Source organism: Rhinolophus sinicus, chromosome 17, assembly GCF_057876585.1.
Source record: "Rhinolophus sinicus isolate RSI-liver-muscle chromosome 17, RSI-T2T, whole genome shotgun sequence".
NCBI lineage: Eukaryota > Metazoa > Chordata > Mammalia > Chiroptera > Rhinolophidae > Rhinolophus > Rhinolophus sinicus.
The window spans coordinates 152,313,945-152,327,579 of record NC_142517.1 but is presented as its reverse complement, the minus strand read 5'-3'; the positions used below and the strand labels follow the sequence as shown (position 1 = coordinate 152,327,579).

Here is a 13,635-nt window from a genome sequence, read left to right as displayed (position 1 = left end):
GTGCGTCTGCCCTCTCTCGGCCCCGGCAGCTCCGAGGGAGAGCGGCGCTTGGGACATTGAGTGGGTCCTGGGCATGGGCAAAGTGGTTAACCAGACTCGACCTACACCTAGGAGGGCGCAGTTTTAGAGCGGGGCCTCGGTGGGTCCATCAGTCAGCGCTGAGCCCAGACTGCGCCCCGAGGCGGGCTGGGTACCTTGGCTCTAGAGGGCAGCAGCTGTGGCCTCCAGCAGGACGCCGCGAGCAAGGGCCGGGCGCGGGCGGCCCTGGGCTGGACAGGTTGATGACCAGATGTCCCAGATTCAAGCCGAGTTTTCTGGGAGAAAAATACAGCCAGACCCATTTTTCCTTTTGGAAGCCAATCTCAGCTCCTGGCCTGGAAGCTTCATAAACAAGCAGGGCCTTAGCTGTTGAGGCGCCGGGTTGCGGAGGAGGGGGCAGTAGCTATGACACTATTTGATACTTGGTTTTTCTGCCCTTTACCTTCCACGACAATTCTCATGAGACTTTTGCTCTACTTTAAAGTACATATGAACCATGCCAGGATTGATTCTGACTCAGGTCTGGAGTGGGGCCTGGATTCTGTATATATAATGAGCTCCCAGAAGACCCCGGTGCTTCTGGTCCAGACAAATCACACTGAACATTGAGGCTGGAGCTTTCAATGCTCCCGCACTAGTCTAAGAGGAAAGGGAGGACATCTCTGTAGTAGAGGCAAGAACAGTTTTGGTTCCAGTGCTGCTTTAACGTTGCTTAGTAGATTGGTAAATATGCTCACATAAGCCCACACACCCCTGAAGTGGCTTATTAAACATGTGATTAAATAGGTCATTCCAGTGCCTAACTGGGCCTGGATCATCAGGCTGCTGCTAAAACAGTGCTACGTTCTAAGACAAAGGTGTTCATGGAGCCTCTGCTTAGGGCATCCTAATTTTGATCAACTCCAAACCTGCAAAGAAAACGTAGGTTTCTGCTAGGAGGGATTTGGTGTGGTTTTGAAATTGGGGATATGTCCAACATGAACCAAGAGGGAGAAAGTGGTATGTGGCTGTGGGGAGTCCAGGAAGATTAGGTGATCAAATCAGAGCAAAAGGCAGGAATTATGTAAGCCTTCCCAGTCACTGTAGTCTCAGGAGATACTTCCAGGGGACTAAAGTGAAAAATCAAAAAGTATTTTCAAACAATGTTGAGAAACAGACCTTGGATTACTGAGGCATTCTTCTGTGAGTATACTGTATGAAAAAGTCTTAACTAGCTCTAATGAACAATATCTGTGAAATCAGTCATAGAACCGTATTTATGTAAAGGGAAAAATCATGTAGCCAAAAATATAGCCAGCACAAAAGTTTAGTCAAAAGGAAAACTTCTACTAACTTCAACTTATATTTTAATTGTAAATGATTAGTTATTACAATCCCAACAATTAAAATTAATACATATTACACGTCCCAAATAAAACATACTTCACTATATTTAAAAGAAGAAACCCCAGGAAAGGCAAGAAATGCTTAGAATATTTTATTCCACCAAAAAGAGACTGTGAAACACTGGAAATTTAAGTCATCTTCAATTTTAGTTTCTGGTAACTTCTCATGGAATCTGCAACCAGTAAGAGCCTAGAATCGTTCAAGGAGGACAGGACAATTCCTGATGTGTTTGGTTTACCACGTCATTCATACCACCTCTAGGAGAGGTTAAGTCTAAGTCCCCAAGTAAAACCCTTCTTTAATGAAGCCTTAGAAACATTCTTGCCATATTTCACAAAGGGTACAGTTAAGAATTACATTTTTGTCTCCATATGTTTTGCCATACTCCTTGGTATACCCAGTATGGTGCTATATCACGAGTGAGTATTAATGGGGGTTATTTTTATGTGTATCAGGTTAGAAGCAGGTTGCAGGATGAGGTCATCTGTGAAAACGGTCATTAGTCAAATTTTTGTCATCAGAAAACTGGTACTTCTAAGTTGATTTGGAAAGATGAGAGAACAACAATATTATTGCTTATGTGCTCATTATGTTAAACTCACATTTTCTCATTTTGTTTTGAAGACATTATAAATATCTTCTATGGCTCTCTTAGTTGAAAGTCTAATGAAGTTTGCAACAGGCAACTCCCAGATAATCTCAACACTATTGGTGGAATGCACTCTTTTAAAAAAATGATAAAGTCTAAATTAAAATTGCAATTGCCCCCTTTCTTCTTAAATGCACTCCTCTGAAATCCTGAACGTATATTAATAACAGATTGTGTATACAATATTAACTTGTGACAAATACTTTTAATAAAATACATCAACATTTTTTTCTGGGTTACTAATGAGGAAGCCACTCATTAATGGCAATCATTTTATATTTGTAAAGTTTTGTTATCATACTGATGTTTTATGTGTTACAAAATTTTAAAATGCAAAAGGGAAACAAACATACCTTTCCGTGAGATTTCTAGAGCACTGTCAAATGTTTTTCTGTCAATTCCACCCAGTGCCAAAAAGACCTCAGGAGACATAGATTGTAAATGTATTTTATTTTGTAAGCAACAATCAAAATATATTTGTGTGACTGATTTCTTCAAATATTAAATGGGATCTTAACAAAATTTGTCCACATTGATGTATTCTTATACAACTTTGGAATCTGCAAAGACCCTGACTAAAGAAACAGAAGTAATTGCACAATTGAGACTGAAGGTGTTACAGTGCTGCAAATGATGCCAGATGTCTTACAGTTAACGAAATACACCTTCAGAGGTCCCTTCATTTTGAGCATTAGGAACTATATAGGAATATACACTGAAAGTATCATAATAGCTTTTTGCATTGCTTTATTTAAATACGACAGTATCCAACATAGCTGCTAAACACTGGACAATATTTGAAGTCATAAGTACATCCACATGTTCCTCCAAGTGACGTTTGGGGTCCTAAAATAAAATAAAAAAATAAGAAAAAGAGAAAGAACCATATTATTGGTAGACAAATTACTTAGATTTGTTTCAGTAGCTGGTGAAACTAGTCAAGAAAGCCAGACCTAAATTTATATTTTACAATTTAACTTTCCTGATATATTGTTACATTTTAAGGATTTCTAAAGCTGTTAAAAATTTAACTGATAAAATAATAGATTACACAACAAAAGATTGATTTACACAATCAATGGTATGACTTCATACCAGAAATTTTAAAAAGTAACAAGAAGTTCTATACAGCCTGAAATCATCTGAATAAAAAGTGTAAAAATTTATATGTGTCTATAAGCCTGAGTATAGGTGTCTATTGTCTGCCATTCACATATATTCATCGTCTGAGGGGGTACTTTACTCAAAGCAGACACACCAATAGGTAAGAGTTCAACGTGGATTCTCATCACTTCCTCTATAATTTTAATTTAAATTAATTACTGTGTAATTTTAATATTTTAGGAATAGTGCTTTAAATGATTCAGGAAATAGTCTTGGATCAAAAGTCACTGTTAGCAGTTTAAAAATTTAAATACAATTTGGATCAATTCTAAAATACTAAGAATAAATCTTTCATGCAGCTGTTTTTTAAAAATGTGTAACAGGAACGTGTATAGGTACAATCCTTTAACTTACAGCTGATCAAATCTGTATTTGAAATGTCTAAGTTAAAAACAAGGCTTAAAATTGCATTGTAATAAAGGAAGTTAAATTAAAATGCTTAATTTATCTGTAACGCTGAGCTGAATGAAATATTTCAGCTAAATTTGAAAGCTTTGAAATAAAGCATTTATATTACACATAACAAAAAACTTTCAATTAAGCATTATTTACTTATGAGTATTGCTAAAATACCCAAGACTCCTAACTTTAAATAAATGTTCATCACTGGAATTATTTCTTGGCTGTTCCTCAACTAACCTACAATTTCAATATATTTGATTTCTTTAAATCCCAGAGATACAACAACCCAGAGATACAACATACTACAAATAATTTCAAGTAACTAGACTACAAAATTAAATTTTCTTTGTTTCAGAAATAAGACTTCGGGCGTTTTAGGTGAAAGAGACTGAGAAAGACTGGCAGGAGAAAACGATTATTGGTCTAATTCCATAATAGACAGTTTTGCTTTTGCTATGCAGTAGGCCAAACCAGTGAAGTACTATATTTTAGAAATGATTCTGATGATTATTAAACTTTGCCAATTATATATTTTTCATTTTTATTTTAATTTAGTCATTTTATTTGCTGCTAATTGTTAAATAAAACCTACATCAAGCAACTACAAATACCTTCAGAGAGCCATTTATTGCAAAAACAGCTACTGAATTTTATACAGTACAAGGCTCCAAGTTGGTGATCTAATATTATATATTAGATGAAAATAAGTAGTGGGAAAAGACAACGGGGTGACTATACTGCATCGGATGAGAATAAGATGAATTTCATCTTTTGATTTTGGAGGGTTCTTGTTTTTAAACTATAATGTTCAGAATGTAGTGAGATTTGATTTCATCAATTGTAATATTTTTAAGTCAGACCTTTGCCCTTAGTGCTCTATTGGAGTAACTGGTTTGTAGTGCATTGGTAACACACTTCCCTCAGTTATCTCTACATTACTTCTTGTGGCAGCTGGGTGATTCTTAGAGATTTCCAATCCAAGAATGGTCCTGGCCCAAACCTACATAGCTTGTGAGATGTGATGGGATCAGAGCATATGGTAGGATGGCTGAAAGCAAAGACAGCTTAGTGTCTTGCATCTGAAATATCAAGATTCTGCCAACATCAGCAATATGATAACCATGTTCCATGAAATGAAAAAAATGTAATCAACATTCTTTAAAAAACAGTCTAATTAATCTGTAGATTCTTTTAATTGGTTGGTGTGTTCCCCCAACCCTCAGAAAATAGGAACTAAAATATATATATACAATCTTGAAAAAGTAAAAGAACAAATACTTAAATTAAAGCCCTTTCTCTTCACTCAGTATAATCCAATAGGGCCCTAAGCTTTCTCAGGAACATTACCTACATAGTGCTAAACTGTATCATTGAAAAACTGTCACATACGAAATAAACCGACAATTCTATTATCTTCACTGATAATATTTCAAGTAGAAATCATACTTGAAAAATTAACTCAGGACACAAGTTTCCGAATTTCTTTCTCTCACAGGTATATTTGTGATTTACTTCTCTATAGATAGCAGAGAGAATTTGACATCAAATAATTCAGTGACCTTTAAAATTAGCATCACATTTATATGACAGAAGAAAAATGTACAGTGAACAGACAGGGGAAAAAATACCACACAGGCCCCAGAACAGTTTTAACTGTACCCGAGCCTGTTACTGTGCGAGTGCACAGCCCATCCCCGCGCACCTCACCTGCTTGCCGACATTCTTTATTGCCAGCTGCTCAGGTGTCATCTTATCTTCTTCTTCTACAGCCTGTGAGTGAAATACAAAGGACGGAGTTTCAAATTCTAAATTTACTTTTCCCACTGTAGAATACTCACCAAAGATAATGGTGATCCTAATTTTCATTCACAAAACCTTTTATTCGAGTCATTTATTGAACACAAAAGATTGTGAATCTTCAGAATTCCTTCAGGGTAATGAAAACTATAACCACCATTATTTTGAAAACAGACTTTAAGAAATATGTAAAAAGGCACTGAAAAATCCAACTGGACCACCCGTTAACCATTTGGAAACGGTTCTGGAATTCTTTGAGGGATGGTTAAACTGGAAGATAGAAGTGCCTGCGGTAGCTGCTATTGACACCACGGGACGAACTAGTCCAATTCTGCCTTCTTTTCCTACTTGCATTATAATTCTTCCCTGACTTTCCATTTCTTTGTCTCCTTTTTCTTGTCAACAGAACCTGTTCATACTTAGTATCAATTTAACTATCACTAGCACTTGGGTTGAGAATTTTGATCCATTTAACAGATCATATAGTTTTCTCCGTCAATAACTTCACATATTTAAATCTCTAAAAATAATACATGTATTCAGAAAAACACCTGACTTCTCCATATGAATGACCTTTAGTAATCATGAAGAAATACAGATTAATTTGAAGTTTTCAATATCAAAAAAAGATTTGAATTAAAAGCCAAATCAAATAAAAATGAAATCAACAAAGCAGACAAACCACTTTCAACTATTTTCAGTTAGTTACAAACTATTATATGTATGATCATAAATCTTCTAGTAATTTTGAAATAATTACAGCATTTAGATTAGCTACCACCACTGCCCAGTAATGGTACCACCACAAAACCGTTTTATTGAGAAGTCTAAGTTTAAGGACCATCCTTAACAGTTTGGGTATGTTATTGCCTGAAGCTAGGACTCTGCGTCAGGTGAACTCCTGGTCTATGATTTAGTCACAGCATCTGATAAACAGACAACAAAGGAAATTTAAGGATCACCAACCTTAAGAAGTAACATTTACCACAAATATGGTTACAAAAGGGGATGAAATGCTGGTGGCAGAAAGCAGGAAACCAAAATACCAGTGAGGGTTAGATTTGGATACTCTAAACTTAATAATCTTGCAGCTGCCAAATTTCTTCATGTGCGAACAATGAACATGTAGGAAAAGCAATCATCAGACATTTCCCATAAACTGGGAAGTTTGGCTGCATTTCACACCTTCTTAATAGTTTTGTAAACAGAGAACTTGAAAATGAGCAAAGATGGCAAGTGTCTAATTTTATAAATGGACAAACTATCTAGAGAATTTCCCCAGTAGAACCTGCCTAAACAGAAAAGATGGTGAATAAGTATTGTATCTACTGATTATTAGACTATACTTATTTACAACATATCATTAAAAAACACATTTATGACTTACAAAACTGAAAGAAGGAAAAATCAAGTTAATAATACTTCAAATCCAGAATTCCCTAGACAGAGAATATGTTCATTTTCAGAGTCAGATGTCACTCCTATTATTCCCAGCTAGTTAAAAAAGTATTTCCTAACTGGGAAATTGCTTCTCTTCTATCTCAATATTTTCCATGTATGGATATACTGTAACACATAAAAAAATTTGTCTTTCTAAATTACTTTTACAAATTAGGACATTGAATTTTACTGACTGACTTGAACACATATTCGATGAATGGAACAATTCACGTAAGTTTGTACTCTATATCCGGTGTTAGTTGTTCCATGTACATGCCAACAACAGTACTTTACAGTATTGGAAGGAGGTTAAGAGTTTTGGAATTTGGCTCAAAATACCAATCCATGTACAAACTAGTTATTATGGACTATTTTGGAGTATTGCAAATATCAAAGATAGAAGATATGCAAAGATGAAAGTCAAACAGCATTTAACGCACTGACCTTATTTGAAAGGTTAAATAGAATGTCAAAAGCTCTAACTCAATTTTTAAAATCTTTTATATCATTTAACCACTTTACCAATTAGTTTTTCCATTTCCAATAATTAAAAGAGAGAGTTCACAAACTCTTTGAGAAGTGCAGATGGTAAAAAGTACTCCCAGCCATAGATGCCATCTGGAAAATGAGGAGCAGCTGTAGATTTAGGCATATACTAAGGTTGCAAACCCCCACGACAAAAGAGTAAGCACATCTCTTGCACTCTAAGACAGACCAGATCAGACCAGATCATCACATCAAACCCCTAAATACTTTCACCATCTACCTAAGTTACCTACATCTTATCTACCATCTGGGCAAGACCAGTTTGTCTTCATTCATAGTTCTAATCTGGCTAGTCACCAGGGAAAATTAAGAAATGGTAGCAGCAGAAACAAATAAAATTCAAGCATAGGCAGTGTCCTCACTAGGGGAACTTCTGTGTTTATGGCAACTTCTGTGATTTGGCATCAAATTTTGCTTTTGCATTCGTGCTCTTCGGTTTACTCAACCAACAAAAAAGCACTGAAAATGTTTGTGGCTATTCACACTAGAAACGTTTTTAACAGTTTATCAACAAAGACCCCCAGATGGCTGTCCCATCATGCACGGTCTGCACAGTTCTAAGAAATTCCTGGAATTTGGTCTCTTATGTTATCATAATCCCCTCAGACATACCCCCTATCTTAAAGAGGCTTCTGCTAAACCCACTAATCTCATTCTCTTTTTTCTAGTAATGGTAACAGTTCTCAAATAGAAAACTTGTATCTCAAATTCTACCATTTATTTACCCCTTAACAAACATGGATTATATCCTTGGCACTTCATTAATAGTCTTTTAAGGATCTCACCTGGTGAGTTCCAATGGACTCAGTTTTCTTGAACTTTCAGAGCACTTTAAAGCTATTCCAATATCTGTTTTCTTTTCTAATCCTTTCTTTAACCTTTACTTTTGTGACACAATGTCTCTTATTCCGCTTCATATTTCTCTGACTATTCATTGGGCTTCTTTTTTTCCCTTTGACATGTTAAGTTTATTCACTCTATAACATGCCATACTCGCATTTAAAAGCACATGCTTTCTAAAATGACCTATATGGTATTTTTCACCATTAAACAATCTCTGCATAATTGCTAGCGAAATTCAAGATAATGTATTTTACTTCTTTCTTGATTTTTATATCAAGTCAATGTATTGACTATTAACTAGAAATCACACTATAGGTTTGGGGGTAGAAAGTTTAAAGAAATGGCTTTTATAAAACATACTTGGGAAAGCAAAATTAACAAACATAAAACAAACTATCCAAGAAAGTATGAGGTGTGAGTATGGAGAACAATAAAACTGGTTGCCTACCACTACCAGGAATTAAACAATAACATACACACACTTTACAAATATTAATTTACTGAATCCTTAAATCAGCCCAGTGAAGTAGTTAATCTACATTTTACATATGAAGCTATTAGGCACTATCTTATCGGGGGAATCGTATGTTAATTCCAGAAATACTTCTATAAAATTTTTTTTTCCAACTCTCTTTTTGGAATAGCTTATAACATTCCAGTACATCCCATGCATGTAGTAGAATTTTCAACATTTTACATATTCAATAATCACTATTAAGTACTCTAAGAAGGACAGTTCTTGCTCTTCAAGGAGCTCACATTTGGGCTTTACCTGCCTGTAAATCTAAAATTGTAATTCAGTATTAAATATACAAAAAATAAAGGAGTGTGTACAAAGAATGATGGGGACACATATAACCATACAACCAATAAGCAATGAAACTGACTTAAACACAATCCTGTCTCCAAAGAGCTTAAACAACATACATAGCAATTCAGGAAATCGTTACTTTTTCATGGTACATCTTGAATAATAATAAAACTAAATCCATGATTAAGTGGCCCTGAACAGCATAAATTCTTTCTAAAAATCTTATATGGAATCCAATTTTAAAATGTAATTACATGAAATAGTGTGTGCATACACAAGTGTGTATGTGTATAACAGAAATTGTAGTTCAGCTTGTTGAAAAAAATAACTATGGCAAAGCCAACTACTTGCCTACCCAATATACATCTTCCGCCTCTTCTTTTGTAATATAACCCTGATTTTATTAAAAGCAGCAATACTTCCAGGTAAAGACTACATTATATATACCCTTTCTCAAAGCAAGGTGTTTTCACTTGACAAAGTCCTGCCAGTGAGACATAATCAGAAGTGCCGGGTGGGACTTATGGGAAAGGATCCTGAAAGAGAACTGATTTAGCTGGGAGGTATCCCCCTTTGCCCTTCCTCTTCTGAGTTCCTGTTGCCTGGAACTCAGATGGGATGGCTACAGCTCTTGCAAACACCCTGAAATCATGAGGAGATCTAAAGGGTGGAAGCCAACATAGGAATGTGGAACAAAAGGTCAAAGGATTCTGGGTTTGCGATGACCTCAAAGTTTTCTACATGCCTTGAGTTGCAAGACACATACATTTCTATTTTGTTTAAGCCACTGTCACCATAGAGATGACACTGCTAACAACGTAATATATTGAGATATATGTGAAACAGGTGTCTTTGAAAAAGGGAGGAAAGGAAACATAGTAGGGACTTTCCATATTGTTATAACAGTTTAATTTTTTACACATAACAAGTTGTAAATATTTTTCTAAGTTGGTACTTGTACAATTGTATTCATCATGATAAACCCTTAAAAGAGAACCAAAAAAAGAACATGTTGGTTTAAAGAGTTATATGTATTTAAAATTGGAAGATGGCCTCCAAAAAGTTATATCACTTTACTTTCCCACTAGTGGTACATTTTACCAAACCTTTTATTTTTTTAATTTTAAATTAAAAGAAATTTTCTACTTATAATTTAAAATTTTTTCTTTGACTACTTTATTTAGTTAATTTATTTTTAAAATTTTTATTGGGGAATAGTGTGTTTTTCCAGGGCCCATCAGCTCCAAGTCGTTGCCCTTCAATTTAGTTGCGAAGGGCGCAGCTCAGCTCCAAGTCCAGTTGCCGCGTTTTTTCAATCTTTAGTTACAGGGGGCGCAGCCCACCATCCCATGTGGGAATTGAACCGGCAACCCTGTTGTTCAGAGCTCGTGCTCTAACCAACTGAGCCGTCCGGCCGCCCCTTTGACTACTTTATAAGGTTGAATTTTTTTTCATATTTACATGCCATTTAGCTTCTGTGAGTTTTCTAGACTTTTTGGTCCAATTTATTATTGTTTTTAAAAACTATTTTATAAGAATTCTTTGGATATTATGAATATTTTTGGATACTATCCCCTTTCTGTGTTTTAGGTACAAATATTTTCCCGCAGTCTGACTCATAACAAACATTCAATAAATGTTATTTTCACTGCAGATAAACTTTACTATCAAATTATCAAAATGTTAAAAGCTCATTGATGGGGTGGTCTGTTAGCTCAGTTGGTTAGAGCACGATGCTTGTTAACACCAGGGTTGCCAATTCAATCCCCACATGTGCCAGTGGGAGCTGCACCCTCCACAACTACCTTGAAACAGCTACTTGACTTGGAACTGATAGGTCCTGAAAAAACACAGTTAAAATAAAAAAAAGTTCAAAAAAAAAGCTCATTGATATTCTTACTAGAATTGAAGTAATGTTTGGGAAGTTCAACATAGCTTTATAACACTGAGATTTTTCCACTCAGAAACTAGGGATTTTATTCACAAATGTTTTTACTATTATTCAAATAAGTCATATACATTTATATATTTATATTTCTTATAGTAGTTATTCCTAAGTATTTTATAATTTTGGATGCTGTGAACTGATTCACCTATTATATTTTTCAACTGGTGTCAGTCTATGTAATTGCATGGTTACCAGCTATGTTTTCCATTACAATAGTTCTAACAGTTCTCTAGTTTAGTCTTTTGGATTTCTCTGTTTGATTGCAAACATATTCTACCATACTTAAATAATGATAATCTGAGTTTCTCAGTACCTACATCTTATTTTGTTTTTCTTTTCTTATTGCACTAGCACAAAAACCAGATTTTCCTATTAATACAGCTACTGTAGTAAACCAAATATAATCATATAATTACATATTTTATATATAATCACATAAAAGATACATCCAAACTTTCTTTAAGGTTCTAAGTAGGCAATATTTCTACCTGAAAAGTAAACTGTTAGAACTCAGAATTTATAGGGCTACATGTTTGAAAACAAGGCAAATTCTATGTTTCTATGCTATTCTTAAAATGCTCTTTTAATAATTCATTTTTGCAGCTGCACATTCATTTATAAATATCCAATCAAATATTATAAATATTTAATAAATGATGCATGATGTCAGGCAAAATAAATTAGGAGATTTGGAATAATAGAGTTGTGCGTGTTGCAGTTCAGTAATTAGAGAAATCAAGGACTAATAATCAAGCAGAATATTTGTGTGAAATTCAGACTTGAAATTGAAAGGTTAGAACAAAGGAATTTAATCCTCTTCTAACCTCCTTTTACTTTAGGAGCTAACTGGCACCTAACAGTAATTACCTTAATTTAAAACACTAACCAATTAAAAAGAATACTAAGAAAAATTGGTAGCATGGGCCTTTCTTTTTATATTTTAAGTGTTACTAAAAACTCCACTGCATTCTCTTTCAATCACAGAGGGAACTACATTCCCAAATTTGGACTCCTTCATATCACAGCTTACACATTGTTTTCATTTTACAACCAAACCTTACAAGTTTTTGAGTACTACAGAGATTTTTTAAAACTGTAATATAGCAAAAACTTCTGTGGATGGGCAGCAGTAACCATAAATAGGTTATTTCCTGGCAGTGGTACCAATATGAATTTACTTAAACTCGTAATGTTACAGAAAAATGAAAACCATTTCTACACTCTGCTGAATAATAACTTGTCATAACTTTTTAATTTATAAAAGGTTAGCTGTTTTAAGTATAACTATTCTTTCTCTTTAATCTTCACAGCATATAAACATATACTAGAAGGATAAAAACTATATTCCCTATCATCTAGAACCGATGGGGATTTCCAGCTGGAACATTATATATAAATCAGGGCATGCTCTGCAAAGCCAAACAATTCTGCTGGAATTTAGTTTGTATGGGTCCAGAAACTTTTTTTCAAAGCTCAAGTCTCTCAAAAGACGTCACTACACTTGGCAAATTTCATAACACTGTTTTTTGGTTAATATTTATTTTGGTAAGATGTGTTTAATTTAAAGAGAAATATTACTTGTTGGTGTGACAACCAGTATCAATTTTAACTGTCTCCAAAATCTGAAGCTCTAGCACCCACTGTTAATTTTTAGTCCCACATTTCTAACTGCTTATTTAAAATGAAATTCTTTCTCAATCCTTCCACTTCTATCTACACTGGAAATGTTAACAGTCCCAGCATACTTTTATAGTCATCTAGGCAGGGAACCTTGAATTCATCTTTGATAGCTTCTTCTTCTTTCACTTCATCTATCCAACTGGTGCCATGTTTTATTCTTTTGCCTATTGATGCCTTCATTTCCACTGCCACTGCGATAATCCGGACACTTTTAGTGCCTATTGTTTGTATAACAGCAAGCTCCTCCTAAATAGAATCTACACTTACAGCACTCCTTCTAAACCACTGTTGAAGTCAGGTTCTTAGGTTCCTAAAAGTCAAGTTCTGGATATATCATGCCCCTGATCAAAATAACTCCATCCTGATATTCCAAACCTTGTTACTTGACTTCAATAACTTTAAAAAAACTTTATTCCCCATTATCACTCTCATGCATATGTACTCTACTCAAACCGTTCCCAAAACAAGTCTTTGCTTTTTCTGTCTCTCCTAGTCTTTGCCCACGATGTTCATTTTGCCTAGGGTAATATTTCTCTGCATGTCTAAATCTTATTTATTAGGTTGGTGCAAAAGTAATTGCGGTTTGAAAGGTTAAAAATAATTGCAAAAACTGCAATTACTTTTGCACCAACCTAATAAATACTTTAACGTCTAGTTCAAATGTTATTCGCCAAGACAGTGTCCTGAGTCTCCCCCCAGCTGAAAGCACGAGGCTCTGGACTGCTACCGTTCTTCACGCAGCAGTGTTCTCTAACTTCTGAGTTGAATGAGTATACAGATCCCCTGGAAATCTTGTTAACACGTTGCGTACGGCGGGGTTTAAATCCCTTGTGAAGATTCTCGTGATCTGTACGCAACGTGTTAAAATGTAGATTGTGATTTTGTAGGTCTGAGAGTCTGCATTTCTAAGAAGAGTCCAGGTAATACTAA

At 35.0% G+C, this 13,635-nt stretch overlaps 1 protein-coding gene across 1 annotated transcript in view; it reads right to left on the bottom strand.

The window, feature by feature from the left end:
- Window positions 1–2,503: 2,503 nt before the first annotated feature.
- PSMD14 (proteasome 26S subunit, non-ATPase 14) overlaps window positions 2,504–13,635 on the bottom strand; it is an 81,166-nt gene continuing 70,034 nt past the window's right edge. The window contains exons 11-12 of the mRNA XM_019727278.3: window positions 5,348–5,410; window positions 2,504–2,920 (exon numbers count right to left, since the gene is read on the bottom strand). Of these exons, the coding sequence (XP_019582837.1) occupies window positions 2,822–2,920; window positions 5,348–5,410 (162 nt within the window). The 3' untranslated portion in view covers window positions 2,504–2,821. The remainder of the gene's footprint in view (window positions 2,921–5,347; window positions 5,411–13,635) is intronic.